Source organism: Rutidosis leptorrhynchoides, chromosome 3, assembly GCF_046630445.1.
Source record: "Rutidosis leptorrhynchoides isolate AG116_Rl617_1_P2 chromosome 3, CSIRO_AGI_Rlap_v1, whole genome shotgun sequence".
Classification (NCBI taxonomy): domain Eukaryota; kingdom Viridiplantae; phylum Streptophyta; class Magnoliopsida; order Asterales; family Asteraceae; genus Rutidosis; species Rutidosis leptorrhynchoides.
In genome coordinates, this window is record NC_092335.1 from 342,521,325 (window position 1) to 342,543,761 (window position 22,437).

The 22,437-nt window shown below is 32.4% G+C and overlaps 2 protein-coding genes across 5 annotated transcripts; both read right to left on the reverse strand.

Moving 5' to 3' along the window:
* Positions 1–11,414: 11,414 nt before the first annotated feature.
* On the reverse strand, positions 11,415–13,500 carry LOC139897538 (pentatricopeptide repeat-containing protein At4g18975, chloroplastic-like). Of its 2 annotated transcripts, none has more exons than XM_071880236.1 (2): positions 13,438–13,500; positions 11,415–12,596 (listed from the first exon to the last, which is right to left on the reverse strand). In XM_071880236.1, the coding sequence occupies exon 2, from the start codon at positions 12,569–12,571 to the stop codon at positions 11,741–11,743; it is 831 nt and encodes a 276-aa protein (XP_071736337.1). In that variant the 5' UTR covers positions 12,572–12,596; positions 13,438–13,500; the 3' UTR covers positions 11,415–11,740. The 2 variants fall into 2 exon arrangements, with proteins under 2 accessions (XP_071736337.1, XP_071736336.1); XM_071880235.1 differs by having other exon boundaries at positions 11,416–12,596; positions 13,416–13,500.
* Positions 13,501–15,452: 1,952 nt separating this feature from the next.
* Positions 15,453–21,454, reverse strand: LOC139897539 (uncharacterized). 3 transcript variants are annotated; one of them, XM_071880241.1, is made up of 10 exons: positions 21,163–21,454; positions 19,769–20,634; positions 19,148–19,272; positions 18,609–19,036; positions 18,116–18,211; positions 17,702–17,896; positions 16,846–16,967; positions 16,576–16,675; positions 15,993–16,088; positions 15,453–15,905 (listed from the first exon to the last, which is right to left on the reverse strand). In XM_071880241.1, exons 2-10 carry the CDS (start codon positions 20,629–20,631, stop codon positions 15,843–15,845), a joined length of 2,088 nt encoding a protein of 695 aa, XP_071736342.1. In that variant the 5' UTR covers positions 20,632–20,634; positions 21,163–21,454; the 3' UTR covers positions 15,453–15,842. The 3 variants fall into 3 exon arrangements, with proteins under 3 accessions (XP_071736342.1, XP_071736339.1, XP_071736338.1); XM_071880238.1 differs by having other exon boundaries at positions 18,116–18,175; positions 18,609–19,272; XM_071880237.1 differs by having other exon boundaries at positions 18,609–19,272.
* Positions 21,455–22,437: the final 983 nt, after the last annotated feature.

Below are 22,437 nucleotides of genomic sequence, written 5' to 3' on the forward strand. Positions count from 1 at the left end.
TAATATTTATTTTTAATATACTTTAGTTATAGCCAAATATGTTGTAAAATGATAATTATTGTAATATCATATTTTTATTTTATTTTACCTAATTAATTCTAACAACTAAATCATTTAGTATTTCAAAATATACATATATACACAAATCACGTTATATCACGTAAACGTTTATCTATAACGAATAAGTATATCGTCATAAGTTTAATATTCTACTAACGTTTACAAGTCATAAAATAGACTTCTTAATATGTTTACATGTCAATCAAACCGTTTAATGTTTTGTTAATATTTCTCAAATTAACAATCATACATATGTATATATTCATACATATCTATTTACACATAACTGTTTGTGAATCGTCAGGCATGGTCAAAGGATAATTGATTACGTGAATATAGTTTTCAAAACTTTCGAGACTCAATATTACATACTTTGCTTATCGTGTCGAAAACATATAAAGATTAAGTTTAAATTTAGTCGAAAATTCCCGGGTCGTCACAGTACCTACCCGTTAAAGAAATTTCGTCCCGAAATTTGAGTGAAGTGGTCATGGCTGACAATAAAAATGTTTTCATGACAAATATGAGTTGATGAATAGAGTTTTATCATCATTGAGTAATACAGATAAAACAATTCGATTATTCAAAGAGCACGAGTGATGCTATTCACCAAAGAATGAAATGAGAAACAAAGATTTGTTTTTAACTTTTGACGTAGTCAGGTTTGAATTTAGAAAATAAGGCCCGTCTTAACTTTTGACATTGCCTTGGTTGAATTCCGAAATTCAAGGGATTTAAAGAAAATCTTGAAGATCTATAAGATCTGATTCTTCGGGATTTATGGAAATTAAGATCTCTTTAATTAAATACGGTGATCTGCCCCGATTACTACGTCTGATATTTCCTTTATAAATTTACCTTTTCCGTTCCATTTATTTTCACCACTTCTATACTCAATTCCCAAATTCAAAAGATTTATGAAAATGTTTAGTCCTGTTCTGATCCTTGTTCTTATCCTGATTATCGCAACAATCATTCTCCTTTTCCAACTTCCACCGGAGGAATCCGTTTATTTCTACTATGCTTTAGGGATTATTATATTTATAATCCTCCCGTGTCTTTATATTGCTATACGCACTGATATCCACGGTTTGTAATTTCGGTGTTGTTGTTGGGCTTTAAATTTTCTCTTATATTTTGGAGCTCTTTGCCTTTTTATTATCCTCCTGACCTCTAGTAAAGCGAGTAACGGTCCAGAATTCGTAAGTATGGAATTTCGAATAAACATCGTGTTCTAAATAAGAACTAATGTATTAGTACGATTTGATTTATCAAATTACCAGAATCACTGAGAATAGAACTATCAAGAATATACTTTCTTGATATGTTCAGAAGTTAAGCATAATGAAAGAGTTATGTAACATGGCACGTGATGACGTTAGGATCTGTGAATCATCACGTCCCATTTAAAACTCAGCATGACTTACTGTAATATAATCACGTTGATCAAGTGTCATTATATTATACTAACCCATGCATCAGTTCCCAACATTACTTCAATAACATTCATATTTTTAGCTCGAAAGTTTACAGAATATAGAAACTAACAGTTTCTATATGATGTAATACTGATAGCACGAAGAGATTAATGATTTCAGATAAGAATAGTTATAAAAATATCTCCAGAAATATGGAGGATATTTATAATGAAGGATACGATAATATCTCGGAATATCTAAGATCAGCGGATGATAGAAACTATTGTCTGCAAGGGTTTAGAGTAAGGAACAAGATATTCACTAAAGACTTTAGCAGACATTGAATCATTTGGATTCTTTGAAGTCAAACTTATTCTTTGTGATTTGTCCACAACTTTCTTCATAGTTTCGCATAATCTGCTTTTCGGTACTAAATTTTCTCTTAAATGTTTCCAATATAATGATACACAGGAAGCACGAAGAGGTATATAATTTCGGACAAGAATATTTATGAAAATATCCTCAGAAATATCGAAGATATTGATGATGATATTTTGGGATTTCTAAGTTCGATGGTTGATGGAGAAAGATTTTTACGCAAGATTTTAACATGAGTACAGAGCAAGATATTCGTTGAAGGTTTCATCAGATCCAGAATTACCTGGATTCTTTGAATATATGGTATGGTCCTTGTATTTGTCCTTGGTCTCCTTCGTGGTTAGCTCAATCCGTTTTCCAGTTCCAACTTTTCTGAGCTTTTCCAACATACTATTCTTTATCATCAAACTTTCGATGATTATGGTCGTTTACGGTTGTCTATGGTTTCTGCTGCTTCATTCAGCTTTTTCAACATTCAGAGTATTGATTTGTGACTGAGTGCTTTTCAGAATTCCAGAAGGAGAGATAATAATTCTAAGAGATAAATGTCATACATATAACTGTTGATGTAGATATGCTGTGAGTTTTCAAAGTACTGATTGCTGATTCCCGGTAATTGTATGGCTGTCCTCGTCACAAGATGCGGATGAGTATATGATAGGGTTTTAATGAATAAATATAATGATTTGTCAGAGAGATTTGAGCCAAGAAGTAACGAGGTTGCTGGTATGTCTGCTGGTAATATGGTGGAATATAAAAGAATTATCCGGTATCAAAAGGGTAATCGTATATATCAGGATTATAGTAAGGCTACTTCGAATGAAAAGTCAAAGTTGACTTGTTGGAGCTGTGACAAAATTGGCTACCTTGAAAAGAGATCGCAAAGTTATTTTTTGCTAATAAATGCCAAAGGATCTGACGCGGCTACGTGGTAAACTTTTACTCCGTTGCCGAGAGTTTCTCAGGTGCATAACTATATGCATAAATCTTTCCTTCCGTAGATGAAGTGCGGTTGATTCATCCTCCCGATTGAGGTGTTTTCACGAATCACGAAAGGTTTGAACGCAGATTGAAATCGTCAAGATGCAAATGAGGTTTAAGATGAAAATCAAGTGGCAAACTTGAAGAATTTTTCAGTTTCTTATGTTATAATCAATATTTTAATTCATTTTAATTGTCCACTGTTGGTAGTCCTCAGTTGATTAGTCCACAGTTAGCTAGGAACAGTTAGCTAAGATTTTTGTTAGCGTGGATTCTTAACAAAATTTCTCATAGTTAATTTGTTTGTTTCTAACAAATTTTATTCCGTCAAATGTTTTTTTTCATTATGCCACTTGTTGGATTCTGATATGTCAAAATCTAAATATGAAATTTGAATGGAAATGGTTATTCTGTAGTGAACGGATTCATATATCTGTGAATGTAAGTAGGATAGAAAATGACTGTTAATCAGATTTGAAGAATGTACAGTATAATTTATTAATGTGAAATCTTAAATATTCCTCGGGTATTACCTACCCGTTAAAATATTTTCATCATTAACAGTTTGTACAAAAGAATTTTTAATTACAATCTTTATGAAAATATATATACATATATATTTTCTTCAGATATAATCATGGATTTAATGAGTTAATATGATATTAAACTCATTTGGTTTACCATTAAAACTAGAATACATAATCTCTAAAACATTTAGAGATTACTTAATCGTCATGAAGAACGAAGATAATCGATGTAGAACGATACGTAGAACGATGATTATACTCGAGGTACATAATGAGATGTTGAGGAATGGATTGTTGATGGTACTGGTGCTGTTATTGATTGTACTGTTGGTGCCGGTGATGTTGCTGAAGCTGGTACATTTTGCACCATATTCTCCGAATTGATTATTCGAGCGCGAAGTTTGTTGACTTATTACTCCATGATGATTGTCGGTAGGAACGAGCGAATGTATAAGGTTTTGAATTTAAGATAGTATATAATATTGGCGAGATATTCGGGTAATGAGGGTGAAAATGGTGTTTCGGATTGGTTCGTCGGTGAGTGTTTCAAGTTCATCGCCAAGAGGTGAATTCGATTGACGGAAAGGATCGCCTTCTTCGCGTCTCCATTGATTAAGTCGACTACGAACCATCAGATGAATTGGGGATGGCCGATTGATTGATTCATTCTGGTGATGCTGCTTTCGGAGCTGGATTGGGAATCCATATCGGATTAGTTGTTGGAATAACTATCAGAATAGCTATCGGAATCTGAGAGACTCGAACTGGTTGAGGGATTCATCTCGTACTATCAGCTGAAGGATTTTCGATAAGAAATAGATTATAGGATGTAGATTAGTACCTTGCAATACATAAGTTACATATGCATATATAATACTAAAATGCCATAAATTACGGAAGAATATACGGAAGCCGTCAGGCAAAGGTAACAATAACAGATATGCTAAGATATGAATCAGCAGATACGCTAAGATATGAATTTTGTCCATACACTATTCATACAATCATTGCAATATGATGTGTCTAGACTAAGAATAATGAGCAGGTAATTTTCTAACGAGGATAAGCAGATGATTTCCGACTAAAACAATAAGCAAAACTTTTGACATGCAGACACGGTCGAAGTCCAGACTCACTAATGTATCCTAACAACTATCAGCTAGACATACTAATGCAAGACCTGGTTCACTAAGACCACCGCTCTGATACCAACTGAAAGGACCCGTCCTAATCCATTCGGATGAAATCCGTATCGATTATAAACGATTCACAATAGTTGATTACATCGCGAGGTATTTGACCTCTATATGATACATTTTACAAACATTGCATTCGTTTTTGAAAAGACAATATTTCATTACATCGAAAGTTGACGGTATGCCTACCATTTCATAATATATATATAATTATAATTGACTTAATATTAATCTTGATGAACTCAACGACTCGAATGCAACGTCTTTTGAAATATGTCATGAATGACTCCAGATAATATCTTTAAAATGAGCAATTGTACAGCGGAAGACTTCTTTCATACCTGAGAATAAACATGCTTTCAAGTGTCAACCAAAAGGTTGATGAGTTCATTAGGTTATCATAAATAATCATTTCATAATTTTAATAGACCACAAGATTTCATAATTCCATTTCCCATAAACATACGTCCCATACATAGAGACAAAAATATCATTCATATGGATTGAACACCTGGTAACCGACATTCACAATATGTATATAAGAATATCCCCATCATTCCGGGATCCTCCTTCGGACATGATATAAATTTCGAAGTACTAAAGCATCCGGTACTTTTGATGGGGCTTGTTGGGCCCGATAGATCTATCTTTAGAGTTCGCGTCAATTAGGGTGTATGTTCCCTAATTCTTAGATTACCAGACTTAATAAAAAGGGGCATATTTGGTTTAATAATCCAACCATAGAATGTAGTTTCGATCACTTGTGTCTATTTCGTAAAACATTTATAAAAGCAGCGCATGTATTCTCAGTCCCAAAAATATATATTGCAAAAGTATTTAAAAAGGGAATAATGAAACTCACCTAATGTATTTTGTAGTAAAAATACATATGACTATACTGAACAATGCAGGGTTGGCCTCGGATTCACGAACCTATATCACTTATATATATTACCACATATATTGGTAATCAAATAATTACATCTATTAATTATATAATATTTATGTATTTAGTGTTGTAGTTTATATAAAATTTGTATCACATTTTTGTCTATATATAATACTTTAAATTATATATTATATATATGTTTATTTTGTATATAAAAATATGTTAATATGTTTAATATATAGTTATAGGTAATTAAATATATTTTATGTATAAAATCTTTATTTGTTCTAATATAATAATAATGAAAATGATAATTTTAATAAAGATGGTAGTTTTAATAATTATTAGAATTTTAATAAAAATGATACTATAAATAAATATGATAATAATAAAAAAAATATTATTAATAAGAATAATAATAATAATGATTACAATTAAAATATTAATAATAATAATACATATATTAATATTAGTGATAATAATATTAATAATACTAAGTAATGTTAATAATATTAGTAATGATAACCATTATAACAATACTCATTAATACATGCAATACAATAATAATAACCATAATAATAATAATAATAAATGAGAGTAACTACCTCATAAGATCTTTTCTTAAAAAAAAAGGCTGCAGCAAGACTCGAACCCTAGACACCTCGTTAACCCTTCAACAGCCTAAACCATCCTCTCTAACCCGTTTTTCTGTTTTAAATCACAATGTTATTTATTTTAACCCAAAATTCGTTTGATCCAATCATCTCAACCTAGTATTCTTCGGCCCATATAAAAAAGAACTAAATTAATAGCCCAATCTTATTGTACTCAATAGCCTGCTATCGTGAAACAAGTGAAACCCACCGATGGATATTGGGGTTTCATGAAGGTGTCGGTGGATTTAATTAGGAGTTTAAAAAAAATACATATTGTGATTATCAGATAATGGGAAAGCAACCCTACAGCCGTCATTATCATATATCTCATAACATCGATCATCATCTTTCTATAATTCGCTGTACATCTTCTTTGTGGTTTGAACAGGAAAACAGAAGTAAAAGCAGGTGGGAAAGATTGTTTTCGAGCCGTTGTATTCGTGTATAATATATATGTGGGATGATGAAGGTGCTTATTAAAACAAAAAAAAATAATTAACAAAAAACTCGATCGTAGGCAGTAGGTTTGGGTGTTTTTCGGCTGCAAAGTAGCAGTTAAAAGATGGTGATGATAGTTTACGTTTAGAGAGAGAGAGGAAAAAAAAATGTGGCGGATTATGATGATTGATGGTGACTGTGTTGTGGGCTGTAAAATAGAAACCGATAGCATAAGATAAGTTTGATAATGGGTTATGTTGGGTGTGCTTGTAAGTAAAGATAGGGCTAGATGAAGGTTAAATGGTTATCGAACACGATGATGTTGTGGGTTTGTAGTTGTGATCAATGGTATTTTAGTGGTGATAGCCGGGTGTTCTCGGTTATAACAATCAGGAGCAATCGAAACATATCATAAGAGAAATTATAGCAGTCGAGAGATTCTTTGGTTGAGTTGTTTGATAGTTCAAGCAAGAAAGGTGTCGAGTAATAGGGAGTTGCAGGTGCATGATGGTGTCTTGGTGATCGAATAAGAGGGTTTGATTCTAGCTGAAACAGAAGCGAACATAGTGCAGTAGCAGTAGCTGCAGTGGTTGTTGTGGTATGTGGGTGTCGAGTAGCTGCAGACCAAAAAGGAACGAGCTGAGCAGCAGCTCAATAGTGATGATGTTGGTCGTACGGGTTAGCAAAGAAGGGAAAATATAAGGTTGGTGGTTTAGGTGATAAGTTGGATGGTGGGTTAGATAGTTCGATGGAATTTGAAGCAAGAACAGAATAGGATTAGTTAGTTGGTGTGCAGTTTCATATCCCTATCTATATGTATATACTACCTATATATATACATATAAATTATATTCATTATATATTATATATAATAGTGGGTGTTGGGTTGATGATTTAGACATCAAACAGAAAGGAATCAAGTGGTGTTTTGGAGTGGGTTCATGACAAAAACAAAGAAACAAGGATGTGGGGTTTGGCAATTACAGAAAGTAAGTTGAGACTTTTATGTAATGAATTGTTAGTTTGATTGATCGAGATTGTAAGGTGTCCATAGATGTATACATATCAACTTACATATAGATATATTTATATATACATATGTATATATATATATATATATATGTATATATATATATATATATATATATATATATATATATATATATATATATATATATATTAGGATATCATATATTAAGTATCATTATCATATAATTGACAAAGGAAACAGTGATTGAATTGAAAAAGGAATATAAGCCCAATAATTCAATCAATTAGCAGCCGGAAGAATTTTAATTATGTGACGAAAGTTTTTCACGGACTGTGTATCGAGCACTATTTGAAATCAGGGGCGGATAAAAGTCTTCGGAAAAATTCTAAAATTTTAATTTAAGTATTTTTATTTATTTAGGTCATTATGCTATAAAGTTTGGTCATTAATTATTAAATAAAAAAATTACATCAACTGTCCTTCTCAATTCTGGGTAAAATATAAAAAGTGTTCAAATTTATTAATTAGCTTCTAAATATATTTTTAATAAGCCTAAAATTTATAGAACTCATTTTCGGATCACCGTTTATTTTAAAATCATATAAGTTCGAATTTAACTTGCTTAATATGAATCGGAACATCAAACGAGTATTACAATCAGTTAATATTTATTTTTAATATACTTTAGTTATATACAAATATGTTGTAAAATGATAATTATTGTAATATCATATTTTTATTTTATTTTACCTAATTAATTCTAACAACTAAATCATTTAGTATTTCAAAATATACATATATACACAAATCACGTTATATCACGTAAACGTTTATCTATAACGAATAAGTATATCGTCATAAGTTTAATATTCTACTAACGTTTACAAGTCATAAAATAGACTTCTTAATATGTTTACATGTCAATCAAACCGTTTAATGTTTTGTTAATATTTCTCAAATTAACAATCATACATATGTATATATTCATACATATCTATTTACACATAACTGTTTGTGAATCGTCAGGCATGGTCAAAGGATAATTGATTACGTGAATATAGTTTTCAAAACTTTCGAGACTCAATATTACATACTTTGCTTATCGTGTCGAAAACATATAAAGATTAAGTTTAAATTTAGTCGAAAATTCCCGGATCGTCACAGATTAGCCTTTGATTTTATGAATTCTTAGTGCACGATAGTACTTAGGCGACAGTGTCGACCATATATCATTTAGGCGGTATAACCGACCATGTATCACTTAGGCGACAGAGCCGACCATATAATAAGAACAACACAAGTGCGCTAAGAACTTAAACGCAAACTAAGGCTTAACCGGGAAACTTAACAAAGAACACTTTTATTAATACAAAATACAATTACAATATTACTTACTTATAAGTTTTCTCTTCTCTAACTCACACTCTTCTTACTTCCTTACAACTCTCACACCTTACAAAAATGAACTACTCATCACCCATATTTATACTAACCCATGGAACATTCTAGAAACTAGATATCTCCATGGATAAATATCTAGATTTTTCTACACATACAAATATCTAGATTTTTCCTATCAAATACAAATTTCTAGATTTTTCCTACCATATTCTAAATTCTAGATATTTTCTTATACATATTAATATCTAGATATTTTACATATATACATCTACTAATATCAAATTTGCATTCTATTTTAACAACACACTACAACATTCAAGCTAACCTCATCAAAATGGCCTAGTGCCTTATTTATACTAACACACACAAACTAAAGACTAAGCATGTGCATCACATGTGATGCTAAAATGATTCATAACACAAACCTACTTATGTTACAATTTTCCTTTTTGTTATATATGACTTATATTAAACCCCTAAAAATATCTCGTGCAACTATGCTAGTTATTTATTATCGTAAATGTGTCTTGAAAAGGACATATTATCTATACGAGGTCTGCAACTTTAACGAGTATTATAAACGAACTTGGTTGTATTCTTCATTGTTTAAACATCTTCCTTTGTCTTCATCGTCAAGCCGCCACTATGGTCATCATCATCATATTTTATATTAGAAGATGTTACAGCTTATCAGTCCACCATTTAAAGGTTAATTATATATTATACTCTTAGGAAAACTGGAAAAGTCTCTAAATTTCACCATGACTCCGTGTTTCATTACATTCGATGTTCATTCAGATGTATTTTTTTCCCAAAACATGAAAGAATACTATGGTGGTTTGAAAGAAACGTTGATCGATATTAACGTTAGCGGCTTTAATTTAACGTGCATGTTCCATTTTTTGTGAGAATATGTTTGCGAGACATCGGAGTTTGCATATATTGATGAAGACGGGGAATAACTCGTGTTTCTTAAGCACGAAAAAAATAGTTTGAAATAGTCTGGAAAATTGTGGTACCCTCTGAACGAAGGATACGTGACTGAAGTGATTCTGATGACACGATTGGAAAATTCCGTATTAATAATTGAATAATCCCCATTGAAAAATTTATTAAGTTTGGATAATCGCCCTATCTTTAGTCGGGTTCAAGTTCCACCACTGTCTCCATTTTTTCCTCAATGTTCAACAATTTTTTTTAAACCAGCAATGTTAGAGTCAATGACGGGGGATTCACACTATGTAGATGACCTATCACCTTTTCATTCTATAACACATATTCATGAGAAACCTGTTCAACTCGAATCCGATCCACGTATTTCGAGGAAACTAAATTTCTAGGTAAGAATCTAACCCGGGTCACGTTCTTCGATTCACTCCTTAATTACCACTTAGCCAAAGTCTCGGTGGTAAATGTTCAGCTTCTTCTTAACGAGAAACAATAATCCATGCAAATTTGTACTCTCAAAAAAAAGACCGTGATCCAACACTTCACAAAAAAAGGAACAAAGGAAGTGCCACCAATAGCATGTCGTTCGGTCGGTTTACTTATCTGTTTTCAAGAATATTGTTGAAAAATCAATAATCAAACCAAATTTAACAAAACCAAACCAATCCAATTAAATAAGAAAACAATTTACATGGATCGATTTTGGCTAAACCAAATTAAAACTTATAGATAAAAAATGTGTAGTGCTTTTATTAAATTGACATATGTCTCAACTATGAAGTATAATAAATTCATAATAATTGATAAATAAAATTTGTTGAAAAGAAATCAAATGAATAGAAACGTCAAATTTAAGCAAGAACAAATCAAATAAATAATCCATACTTAAAATCCAAAATAAAAGCAAATATGTGTGACATCACAACTACTTTGTCCATTTTCAATTCAAACTTCTTTAACATGTAGATGGTAACCATTAATGTTCTTTTGATGGGTTTTAACGAAAAATGTAACATGTACAAATTATATGAAAAAAATATTACATGCAACTCTTAGGCTTATGTTTAAGTAATATATAGAATATTGTCCCCTCTAGAGTTGCATTTGATCAAAATGTCAATTAAATATAAAGAAAAATATTCCGCCAACAATGGGACATCTAAATATAAATATTTTTATGCAAAATAAAGTGAAAGGAACATGTATAAATGAAACTATATAAAAATAAGAGTAATTATGAAGATATATTGATATTTATATTTATATATTTATGTTTATATATTTAAGCATTTCTGGTGGAAACGTGTTTATTAGTGGATTGCGAATTATCATTCATATCCGATCCATATCCAATATTCATCCGTTTAGATCATACATATCCGCTTAAAGCGGATCAGATCGGATGAATAATAATAGGGATTCGTAATAAACAAGTCAAACCCCGAACCCCAAACCCGAACACAAGGTAGTAAAATGTTAAACGAGCCGAAATTGAGTTTTGCATATTATGCTCGAACCAAGCAAAGCTCAAAAGCTGAAGCTCTTTCAAATTTAAACTAGCAGTGCTCGAGATCATGCATGCTTGACTCACAGTTCATTTATTCTAATTCTTGTATAATGTATGACAAATGAATTACAAACCATATTGGTCTATATTAGCAATTATACATCAATCCACATAGAACAAAAGTGATGAAGGATGACTACCTAACCTGAAGATCTTCAGGTCACAACCCAAAGCCTTGAAAGAATCCTTCTTCTGAAGCCAAAAAATTCCAAATATAAACGTGCTTCGAAATTTCTTTCAATGTGTTTGGTAATGGCAACTTTCACATCTTTAACCTAATAATCATTAATCTATGAAGAAATCTTTAAGACCGCTGATGTTGATAATTCCTTACTAACCTTCCTCCCATATCGGCCCCGCGTTTTACTAAAAAAACTCTTATATTTTTCCAAAAAACGCTCCTTCTCTTCAACTAAACCAAGCTTCTCATACGATTCAGCTACCTTTCGTACAACAGATCGATCTGGTGGTTTACGACCACGTGCTTCAAGACCTTTAAAAAGCTTTACAAGTTCTTCCCACATTTCATTTCTATGATATACAGTTATAATTATATCCATTACTTTCCAAGGCACTAATTGCACATCTCTACTAAGTTTCTTAACCCATATTTTATTTGCTTCTTTAACTCGATTATCCATATCTAACGCGCGTATCAACTGCCCATACGTTCCAATTGTCACACCCTGACCTTTACTTAACATCCATTTTATAACCTGCACAACTTTATGCCATTTTTCCATTTTCTCAAGACTAATTAACGCGGTTTTCAGACGTCCGATTGGAAATTCTCTTTCTTCTGCAACCCACACATCAAGCGCACCATAGACTGATTCTTTACTATCGTCAAGTTCAATAAGCATACTTACAAGAAAACCGATTTTGTCCTTTTTAAACACATTGTATTCTTTTTGTAGCTTTCTTTCTTCAATATCTTTTTCCATACACTGCACTACAACTTGTTTGTTAAATTGGTCCTGTAAATATCGGTCTTCGTTCACAGGGGTGGGTATAAGATCTTGTATGATAGTGGTTTGACTGTAGCTAGCAATTGGCACTCTAAGTATACCTTGACATCTCATTGGGTTAATTAGACGATTAAATACTTTGGATGCTAACATTATGTGGCTGCCTTAGATCACGATCCTGAAATTAAGTTAATTAGGTGAGTTAACAAAAATAGAAATAAACTTCCTGTATCAATCGAAAAATAGGAAAATAAGGAAAAAACATAAGGATGCTTACTAGGATTAGTTTCTAGATCGTAAGCTACAATGTTAATCGCAGAATATACATATATGAGCAATTAACGTTAACAAGAAACCTAAATTTTGGGGATTATATAACCAGTTGTTGCCGATAGCCCTATAGGAAGATAGCAAAAATGCACATAAAATCAGTATATGATTATATCATGTTCTAAATATAATGTTGATCTTTAAGCCTAAGCTAAAACCCAATACACGCTCGATTCGATAGATGCTAGACTCGATTAAGCTCGAATTGCTCGATAAAAGCTAGACTCGTTTGAAACCCTATTTGCACAAATATCATTCTAATAAATCATTTCATAACATAAAATGATTACAAAAGTCATGAAGACTATCTTACAAATCAATGATCATTATCAATTAGAATTACTATTCAAGCATCATTAATTCTTCACATTTTGAAGAATTCACAACCTGAAACAATATTTATTAGAATAAAAACGAATATTATGATATTCGATTCAAAGCTATTATTATCGATTTATTAACTCCAATATTTAAGGTTTTCTATCAGTCAATACTCAATATATATTCTAACAATTTCTCTAATCTACATCAAAAACAACTGTCGTGGCCTTAGATATTGATGCGAAAATTATTGATTCAAATGATTATTTTTTTATTAAACATGAAATCAAAACTAATATGCGACAAAAGAAGTAAGCACTAGAGGGAGAGAAAAATGAGAAATTACTTGTTTGTATAGACGGTGTTACCTTCCGTACAGTAGCTCTCCGGCGTCGGCGGCTAATTTGCGTCTGCAATTTGTAGAATGGGATGATAGTCATTATACTTTATTACATGGGCCAACGATATAAATTTGGCCTATATTGTATTATTGGGCCTCTACATATAAATTTGATGTTTTGAAAATTGCTCAAAAGATATATTTGGATTTTTATTTTTATTGTTATCCCATTTCTCTAAAATTGATTAAAATGATACTCCCTCTATCTCAAATCAAATTAAGTATTTCATTTTGATATATTTTAAATTAATAGTTCACTTTCATAAATAGAAAAAAAAAATAGAAGTTTAAGTTCTATTATACCCTTAATGTATGTGAATAAAATTAAAAAAGAAAAAAAAATGTAAGGGTAAAACCGGAAAGTAAACAGAAAGTACACTATTTTTATGACCTTTTCTTAAACTGTGTGTTTTTTGTATGTAAACTAGTAATATGGGACGGAGGGAGTATTGTATAGGCGTAGCACTCTTTTTTAATAGAACATCGAGTAAATATGCAACACAAATAAATGCTTAATGTGTACCAAGTTCAGGTTAGAAAGAAAATCCTAATGTTACCTATAACACTTCTCAAGTTGGTGCCAACGGTTACTAGTTGTCTCCATCTTTGACTCGCCTTTCTGATCAATAGATAGTTGTCACCATCTTTGACTCGCCTTTCTGATCAATAGATGGCGTCGTATATCTTTGGCTCGTCCTGTCAACAACATATATATTTTAACATAAACGACTGAAAGCTAAAAAGAAACAATTGTGGGGCGACCAACACATAAATTACTACTCGTACTTTTTTTGTTTGCATGTGTAATGAACACAAAAAGGGTTAAACACATTTTGTCATCATTTCTTTCTCAAAAATGCACGTCCCAAGAATTTGAATTACAAAACTTCACCTGATTTGCTCCGTTTCTGGCCACCGATATCTCAATGGCCGGATTTTTTTTTTTTTTTGAACGGCGATTTTTTAGCATCAGTAGATCGTTTCTTTCAACGACCCTCATCATTTGCACGTAACACACACGTTCGGGCGGAAACCCGAACCCGATCGACGGTACCCGGGGAACACATCCATTCGGGCAGTGGTCCGGGTAGAGGTCCATGAACGAATCCGGTAAAACCTCCCTATAGGGTCAATATATACCACCATTATTGGTATTCAATTGGTTTAAAGAAAATCATGCCATCCCTAAGGATCGAACTCATGACCTCTCACTATCCCACGACACAAAGTACATGGGGAGAACCGTTGAGCTATGCCTGCAAGTTCATCTCAATGGCCCGGTTCCTTTCGTTTTTTCTTCCTTTTCTCCTTTTATTGTTCCTTCCTTCTCAGCTCCTCCATATTATATGCGTTTTGTTGTCTTCATCTAGACCTTTATATTTCACATTTCGTCATTTCCTCAGGCGGTGAACACTGTGGTTCCTCCACCGCGCTATGTGAGTTGTTGTGATGGTTGGTAGTTGTGGTGACCTTATTTCCTATTGTTGTTTTGATCTTTCAAGTCTTTCAGCCACCGATCGTTGTTTTTGGTCTGTGGACGTGCTACAAGGCAACGAGTATATCTTGGGGTGATCAGTGATTGAAAACATTCACGCGATACATGAGTATGGAACATGATTGTTTTTAGTGCTTTGACTCATGCAAATAGAAAATGTCAGGACTAAATCACAAGTCAGAATTACCAAACTGACTTGTTGAAAATGGAACATGACTAGAAATCGGACACAAAATGGCAAAAGGATGGAAAACATGAACAATCGATAAATATGATCTTGGAAGTTGGAATAATGACTATAACGCAAGCACAATACAAATACAATTGCCTTAGTTTGTAACAATATTTTCATTAACATCCAATTTCTACTTTCCATGGAACCAAGATAGCATGTAGATGTATAATCAGTTGACTTATGCGAGGTATGATAGTAACTTCACTACTTAATTCAACTTTTTTAATAAATGCATTAAAATGCTTTATGGTATGGTATATAAATGCATAATAGGAAAATATTATCATCATCTCATACACCATTACAATGTTTTTAACATGGGGCTTCTGAATTTATCTAGGAAACCAAAATGGGTCAATCAAGACTTCCTCCAAAAACCATTTTAAAACGGACAACAATAGACCAAAAGTTGTACATATTGCATCATGTAAATGAAAAATACCAATAATTGGTAGTAACTAAACCGCCTTGCATTACATTTGTCTAGCCATGGTACATGGCATGCTTTCAGCATATAACATTCAGTTTCAACAGGTCGTTTAGTATGTCTTTAGGAAGTTGAACTCGGGTCAACTGCAGCCAAATTCACCTTCAGACCCCAAAAATGAGACGCTCACGAACCAATACAAATATAAAAAGCAAATCAAGTGACTGATGATTTGCATACGGGGCACGAAGTTTTCCTTCTCAGCCATTCATCTATGCACTGTTATAGGAAATGCAGTAAGAACTCAATCACTAAATGCTATGAAAATGAAAGCGAAAAATGACAACAGTTTTTAAGAGTACGTACATCTTTATGAAATCTGTGAAGGCACGGAAGGTGTCGTATGGTTTCACCGATTGTAGGGGTTTCAAGACATATAGAACACTCTTGGAGATTTTCTGCCTGCATATTACACCTAGAGTAAGCACTACTAAAAAACCAAGGTTGCAAAACTCGTTACCCTCGGTTGGGACTTCGGATGGAGTAATCGGAAACTCGGGGTTTAAAAGGACTGGACTTTATACATTTAAATAATAAATTTCAAAATTATGTGCAACTATAGAAACAAAAACTTGAACATAAACTAAACTTTAACATAATTGTTTAGAAACGTAACCAACATCGTTCATTTGTTCAAAAATCCTAAAATTCTCGTTTAAATTCATATTGAAATGTTGATCAATTTTTTGACTTTGCCCGATTTTAACCGACTAAATCCGATTTTGATCCATCAACCAAAGATGGTCGATTAATTAAACGAATTTTGGAAAATTGGATCGGCCTGTTCTTAAAAAAGGAGAAATCGAGGATTAATCGGGAGTAATCTCGGTTTGTTACAACAGTACTAAAAATAATAAAAAACACACTGGATAGTAACTATAATAATTACCTGAACTGTTGACTGTGGCAAATTATTTATTTGAGCATGAGTTGCCCCTCCATGTTGGTGATTATTATCATCAAGAGCCAACAACATTTCATAATCATTCCTGAATAAAGACACACAAAGATTAGACGATAGTTAAGAACTTTAAAACTAAGCATTACTTTCTAAAAACTATAATAAAAAACAAGGTGGAATTGATATAAAACAGGGGCGGCTGAAGCATCCAAAGAAAAAAAAAATTCAAGAAAAATGAAGTGTATTATCTGATCTTACTCGTTAAATTCACGTCCTAGCTGTAGCAACTCGCTTGGTAATCCCATGTCATTAAAGGGTAGAAAATCGTTAGGTAGATCCATATCATTAAAGGCCTCTAGTGCTTCCAGTATTTGCATTCTCTGCAGTAAAAAAATAAATAAATAATAACAAAAATGTAAATCCTTCAATACGAAGTTGCATAAATACATAACATCTTTTATAATAAAAACGAGGTAGTTTTAACCCACTTGAACCGTTTTACCCCACATACTTGACATGTTCTACCCAACAACAACAACGACAACAAAACACAATACCACATGAGTGGTATACGGGGGAGGTGATATGCAGACAATCCCTCCCCTATCAAAGAATAAAGACAAGTCATTTCCCCACCCAGAGTGAAACACTCTCAAGAGTAGAGAAAGTCATCCCTCTCTTTATTCGACGGATAAAGAGATTGCTTCCGAGAGGACCTCCGGCCTTTAAGTAGGAAAAAGTTTTTTTTTTAAAATAAAAAAACTAAAATAAAAATAATAATAGACGCCGTGAAAATGGTAGAATCAAATTTCCATGGGTTTTAAATCCAGTCTGGAATTTAATTTAGACTCTAAGAGTCAGTCAAGTCGCCAATAAATCGACGATTGATGTCGACTCAATAGATCCGTATAAACCAAACTTGACCCATTTGACCTAACTTGACAAAATATATATGACTTGACCCGTTTTACCAAACTTCACGCGTTTTACCCTCACTTAACTCATTTTACACATATAAGGTTAAATAAGATAAATAAACAGCCAAATTACTTAAGAAAACTAGAAACATAGATAAATAATTAAGACAATAAATAGCAAGATCACATTTTCATACCATGTCTACATCCATGCTCGAAGGAAATATCGAATTCCTTGAAGTAGTGGCAGACGATATTGTACGTGGGCGTCCGGGAAAACGACTTCTCAATCGAGCCAACCTTGCTGACGTGGAAGTCTGTGCTTGAGCGCCACCCCTAATATGTGGATGGTTGCGTGACACACTCGGTCGGGGGTTTGATAATGAGACTCTCTGAATAAACACACAAACATTTGTCAAGAAAAAAGGTATATAATGACGGAAGCCACAAGACTAAGAAATAAAAAGTTTGAAATTATAGTTCTTGGATCTAATTAAAGTATTTAGATGGACATCAAAACAAATTTACAAATATAGATCACATCAAACTGATAGCTTCTTTATGAAACAAAAAGGCAAACAGAAAACAACAAATGTAAAAGGCTAACATACGGAAGCAGGCCGAAATGCAGGACGGGTGCCGGTATGAATAGCATGAGACCTCTGCTCCTGCTGCATTGCCATTTCCAATGCACGGTGTGAATCCATCTATAGGTATAACAAAAAGGTGTTCTATCTATTAACATGGATTTTTTTTATATATAAACGGCTATAATATAATAAATGACATAGCTAGAGGTGGCAATTTCCAACCAATAACTTGTCAATGGGTTAATCCAGGTTAATTCATTTCTAACAAACAAGTAATGCAAGAAAGAAACAAAGAAATAACTAAAAAAAACAGATCAAAAGGAAACGGGTCAAGGACAGAAGTTCGCCCAAAATATATTACTAGTTTAAAAACAGCCCAACATACAATTCACACTAACAAAATAAGAAACTCAAATGTTTTGGGGTCAAGATAACCTACCCTGTTTCCAAACTTAACGGGTCAAGGACAGACCTTGTCAAATATTTATAATAGATTGGAAAAAGAATATAAAACCTGGTCAAACCCAAGTGAAGATTCTAGCTCTTCATTATACAACTGCTCTTGAAGTTCTCTAGCAAGTATCTCATCTGCTTCCAACTGCAAAGCCCTAACACCCTCATTACTATTTCGGTTTGTGCTGACATCATCGTTTCCTACTTGTGGAGATAACTCGTCAATCGCGATAACGGGACACGAAGTGCTAGCAGCACGACGGTTCTTATTCCTGGTTGATCTAGAAGTCGAAGGTTCCTCACGTGTGCTACGTGACATCATGTCAACATCACTGACACCTGGCACATCATGTTCTCGTTTATTACTCAAAACAACACCCTCTCTTTGTCTTTTTGTCAATTGTGCACGTTCCTTGAATTGACCTAAGTTATGTGAAAGGCGGGACATGGTATCTGGTGGAGGAGAGACGCTCGATAACCAATCGATATCTAAATCATCAAAATGATTATTGATATTACTTGATTGACCATTGTTTTTATTATCCGTTTGCAGTCCTCTGTTCATATGTTGGTCAATGGTAGAGCTTGAAACACCCTTACCTCTTGATATATGTTGACCATGGTCTACTAATGTGGGGTCCGCTTTTCTTGTAGTGTTGTGTGTCGTTTTCCATCCATCTGACTCTTTACTAGTACCTGTTGCGTCTTTAAAAACTATAGAGCTCCTGCAACCAAATCACACAGTCAATTATATGCTGTTACAATTTTTAAGATACTAAATGAAACCGAACAAGCCCTTAGCATTTCATTCAAGATGTAAAACAGGAAATCGGATAAGGCTTTCCCTGTTTAGGCAAATAAACAATAACAAATACCAATCTATTGGTAAATTGTTCACTTATTTTAAGATATTGTTGTGTGTGTTTGGGGGCGGAGTACTGATACAACCCCAAATCTTTAATATTTTATTTGTTTATTATTATTAATTATTAACTAGTATTTCTTTATTATTAAAGTAGTTGCGTCTATTGTATTTCTTGGTGAAAAAGGTAGGGTATTAGTGTAACTCTAACATATCCTGTATTATAAATATGGCAGAAGAATTGTAATTCTGATGATGTTGAATGCTACTGATTGGCCTATCAATTGGGGGTCCGTTTACCTTATTAATATAAACCAATCTCGCATTGTGTTGACAAAATAAACTGGTGTTAAAAATACCTGTTAGACAAATGCCTACTTCTCGTATCAGCCTCATTGAAAAATGAAGAATGACGAGATACTCCCTTCCCTTTAAACCTATGTGAATCTTTAGCTTCAGCAACTATATCCTTAATATCAACCCTACTAGATAACCCATCCGATGACATCATACCGACATCAGCTCGCTTATCTTTTTCCACCCTCCTAGTCTCATGCGTCTCAGCAACGTGTTTAGACTTTTCTATGTTAATCGGTGATATACATCCATTTCGCACCAACCTTTTATGCTTATGAACTCTTGGTGGCGTACTATCCAATAAAGACGAAATCTTTTCGTCTTTACTTTGACCTCCAATTACAACTCCTTTTTCACGGTCAGATCTAGGACCCAATTTGACAGTATTATTTGATTTAGAAAAATCATTATTCGAAAACCCGGGTTGTTTAGATACATGTGCACTAGCCTTTCCAAACACACTGCGCCCATTTTGTTCAGTTAGATCAACAAAACTATTGCTTTCTTGAATTGTAGACCGATTAGTATTACCATTAAACTTAGCTTTCCCTTTATCTTTATGTCCATTTTCAACTATAGGCAAACTATCATTGAAAGTAGATTGATTCCTTGGCATAAAACTTGGAGAATTGGTGCTATTTTCAGGACTTACAAACAATCTTCGACTACCATTTATGGCGACTGAATTACCCTTTTCCCTCGTCTCGTTTTTCAACTTTTCGTTAAAGCGTTCCTTATCTATCACACGACAACTACTTGATCCACCGCTTCGGTTATTAATGCTGGTGTGTGTTGATATAGCTCTATCAGGTGTGTCAGGAACCACCTCTATGTCATCAATGTCCATATAATCCATATAACTCATAACCTAGATCATAACATGTTAAGCATTACAACAAATCAGATCAGCAAAAAATCATAATATCATCTCAAACCACTGGCATAAGTAAAAAAATCTCTAGAGTAAATTAATTAATAATAATTAACTTATGACTTGAGGGGACGATAAATAGATATATATCAATCTCATTAAAAAAATGAAAAAAAAAAAAAAAAAAAAAAAAAAAATTGGATTAAACATAATATAATTATAATTATAATTTATAATTATAAATAAAAGTAAACCAAAAATTGGATATTAATCACAAACCCAAACCCCTTTGAATACATACGGATATTTAATTTAATAAATTAACAACAAATAATTAATAATAAATAAATATATGCAGCGTAAAAAATAAAATTCAATCATCAGTAGGTGTGAATCGATAGAGATAAGATTTACAGATCTACAAAATTGAAAATTCATAAAATTTACATATTAAATCAATTTTTTAATACAAAAAAAAGAATACACATATACAATCAAACAAATCAATTACATAAAAGATCGTACCTTCGATTGCAGATTGTTGATTTTGAAACAGATTCGGCTCTAATTCATATATATTAGAATTAGAAATCTAGGTTTTATCTTTGTATATCTCGTGAAGGAAGACGGTGATGCACACAGTGCAATTTTCGATCTCTAACCATTCATCCAAAGTATGAGGCTGTATTCTAGTCGCGTCTATGGATGTGTAGAACACGCACCAATGATTGAACGTGATTATGTCCACGCGTCTTGAAGAAACTTTGATGGCGTTTGACAATGTAAAAAATCTGATTTGTTGGGTGTACGTTTGGGATACCCCTTTTGTTTTGTTGATTGAATTGAATTCGGGGTTTGATGATTTGTATGGGCTTCAAACACTAGCTTATCTCTAGGCCCAATAAAACAAATTATCTCTTCTCTTTTATTTTATTTTATAATTTATAATTTATAATATATATATATATATATATATATATATATATATATATATATATATATAGTATACTGTATACTATATAAGCTATTTATTATTATTAATTAATATTAATATTATGATTATTATTTATTATATATTTTTATTATTTACAAGAGTCAATAACCCACTTTGATTGGTCCTTTTTTCCTAATTCCACACTCTAAAGGTGAGGAACGTATTCTTTGATTAAAAATTGTAGACGATTATGTTATTAACTAGAGTATATACTACGTATATATTTATTTGAAATTAAAATTTTTATTATCACTATATTAGGTAGATACATAGCAAATGTGTTTAATACATCTCCAAACATAAGATTTTAACAAAAAAAAAAATTGTATCATCTATTTATAAAGGTGATGTGACTTTTATTTTTAGAGTTTAGTGGAATGTGTTTGGTACTTCATATTTATTTTGCAAGTATATAATTTTTGTCCTAATTCAAATGAGTAACACTTCTGACGATGAATTACATGCTAATTATTTATAAAAATTTATTTTGGTACATTTAAAAAAATATAGTATATAATATACTTGAGACGAATGTGGACAATTAATTTGTTACAACCCAAATATGAATATTGGAAAATATCGTAATTTTTGCTCAACGTAGTCCGCTAACCTCTTCTATTGTTTATAACACTTACCGAACTTTATTTACGTCACACTCCACTAAAAAAAATAATTGTCAAAGCCTCGCCTCTTAAATTAAAGAGCTATCTTTAATCTGGACTATTATAAAAATATGTACGTAACTCCTTAGATTATTATTATTACGTCACGCATGAACTCAGATAATAAAGACGACCCTAATCCCA

Bases quoted from the DNA above. Each gene is read 5' to 3' on its own strand.
- LOC139897539 (XM_071880237.1), bottom strand. From the start codon at position 20,631: ATGAGTTATATGGATTATATGGACATTGATGACATAGAGGTGGTTCCT. The intron at 19,273-19,768 runs GTATTTTTAACA...ATTTGGTTGCAG, and splicing joins AGTAGGCATTTGTCTAACAG to GAGCTCTATAGTTTTTAAAG. The intron at 16,968-17,701 runs GTATGAAAATGT...TTTTTACTGCAG, and splicing joins CGAGCATGGATGTAGACATG to AGAATGCAAATACTGGAAGC.
- LOC139897538 (XM_071880236.1), bottom strand. From the start codon at position 12,571: ATGTTAGCATCCAAAGTATTTAATCGTCTAATTAACCCAATGAGATGT.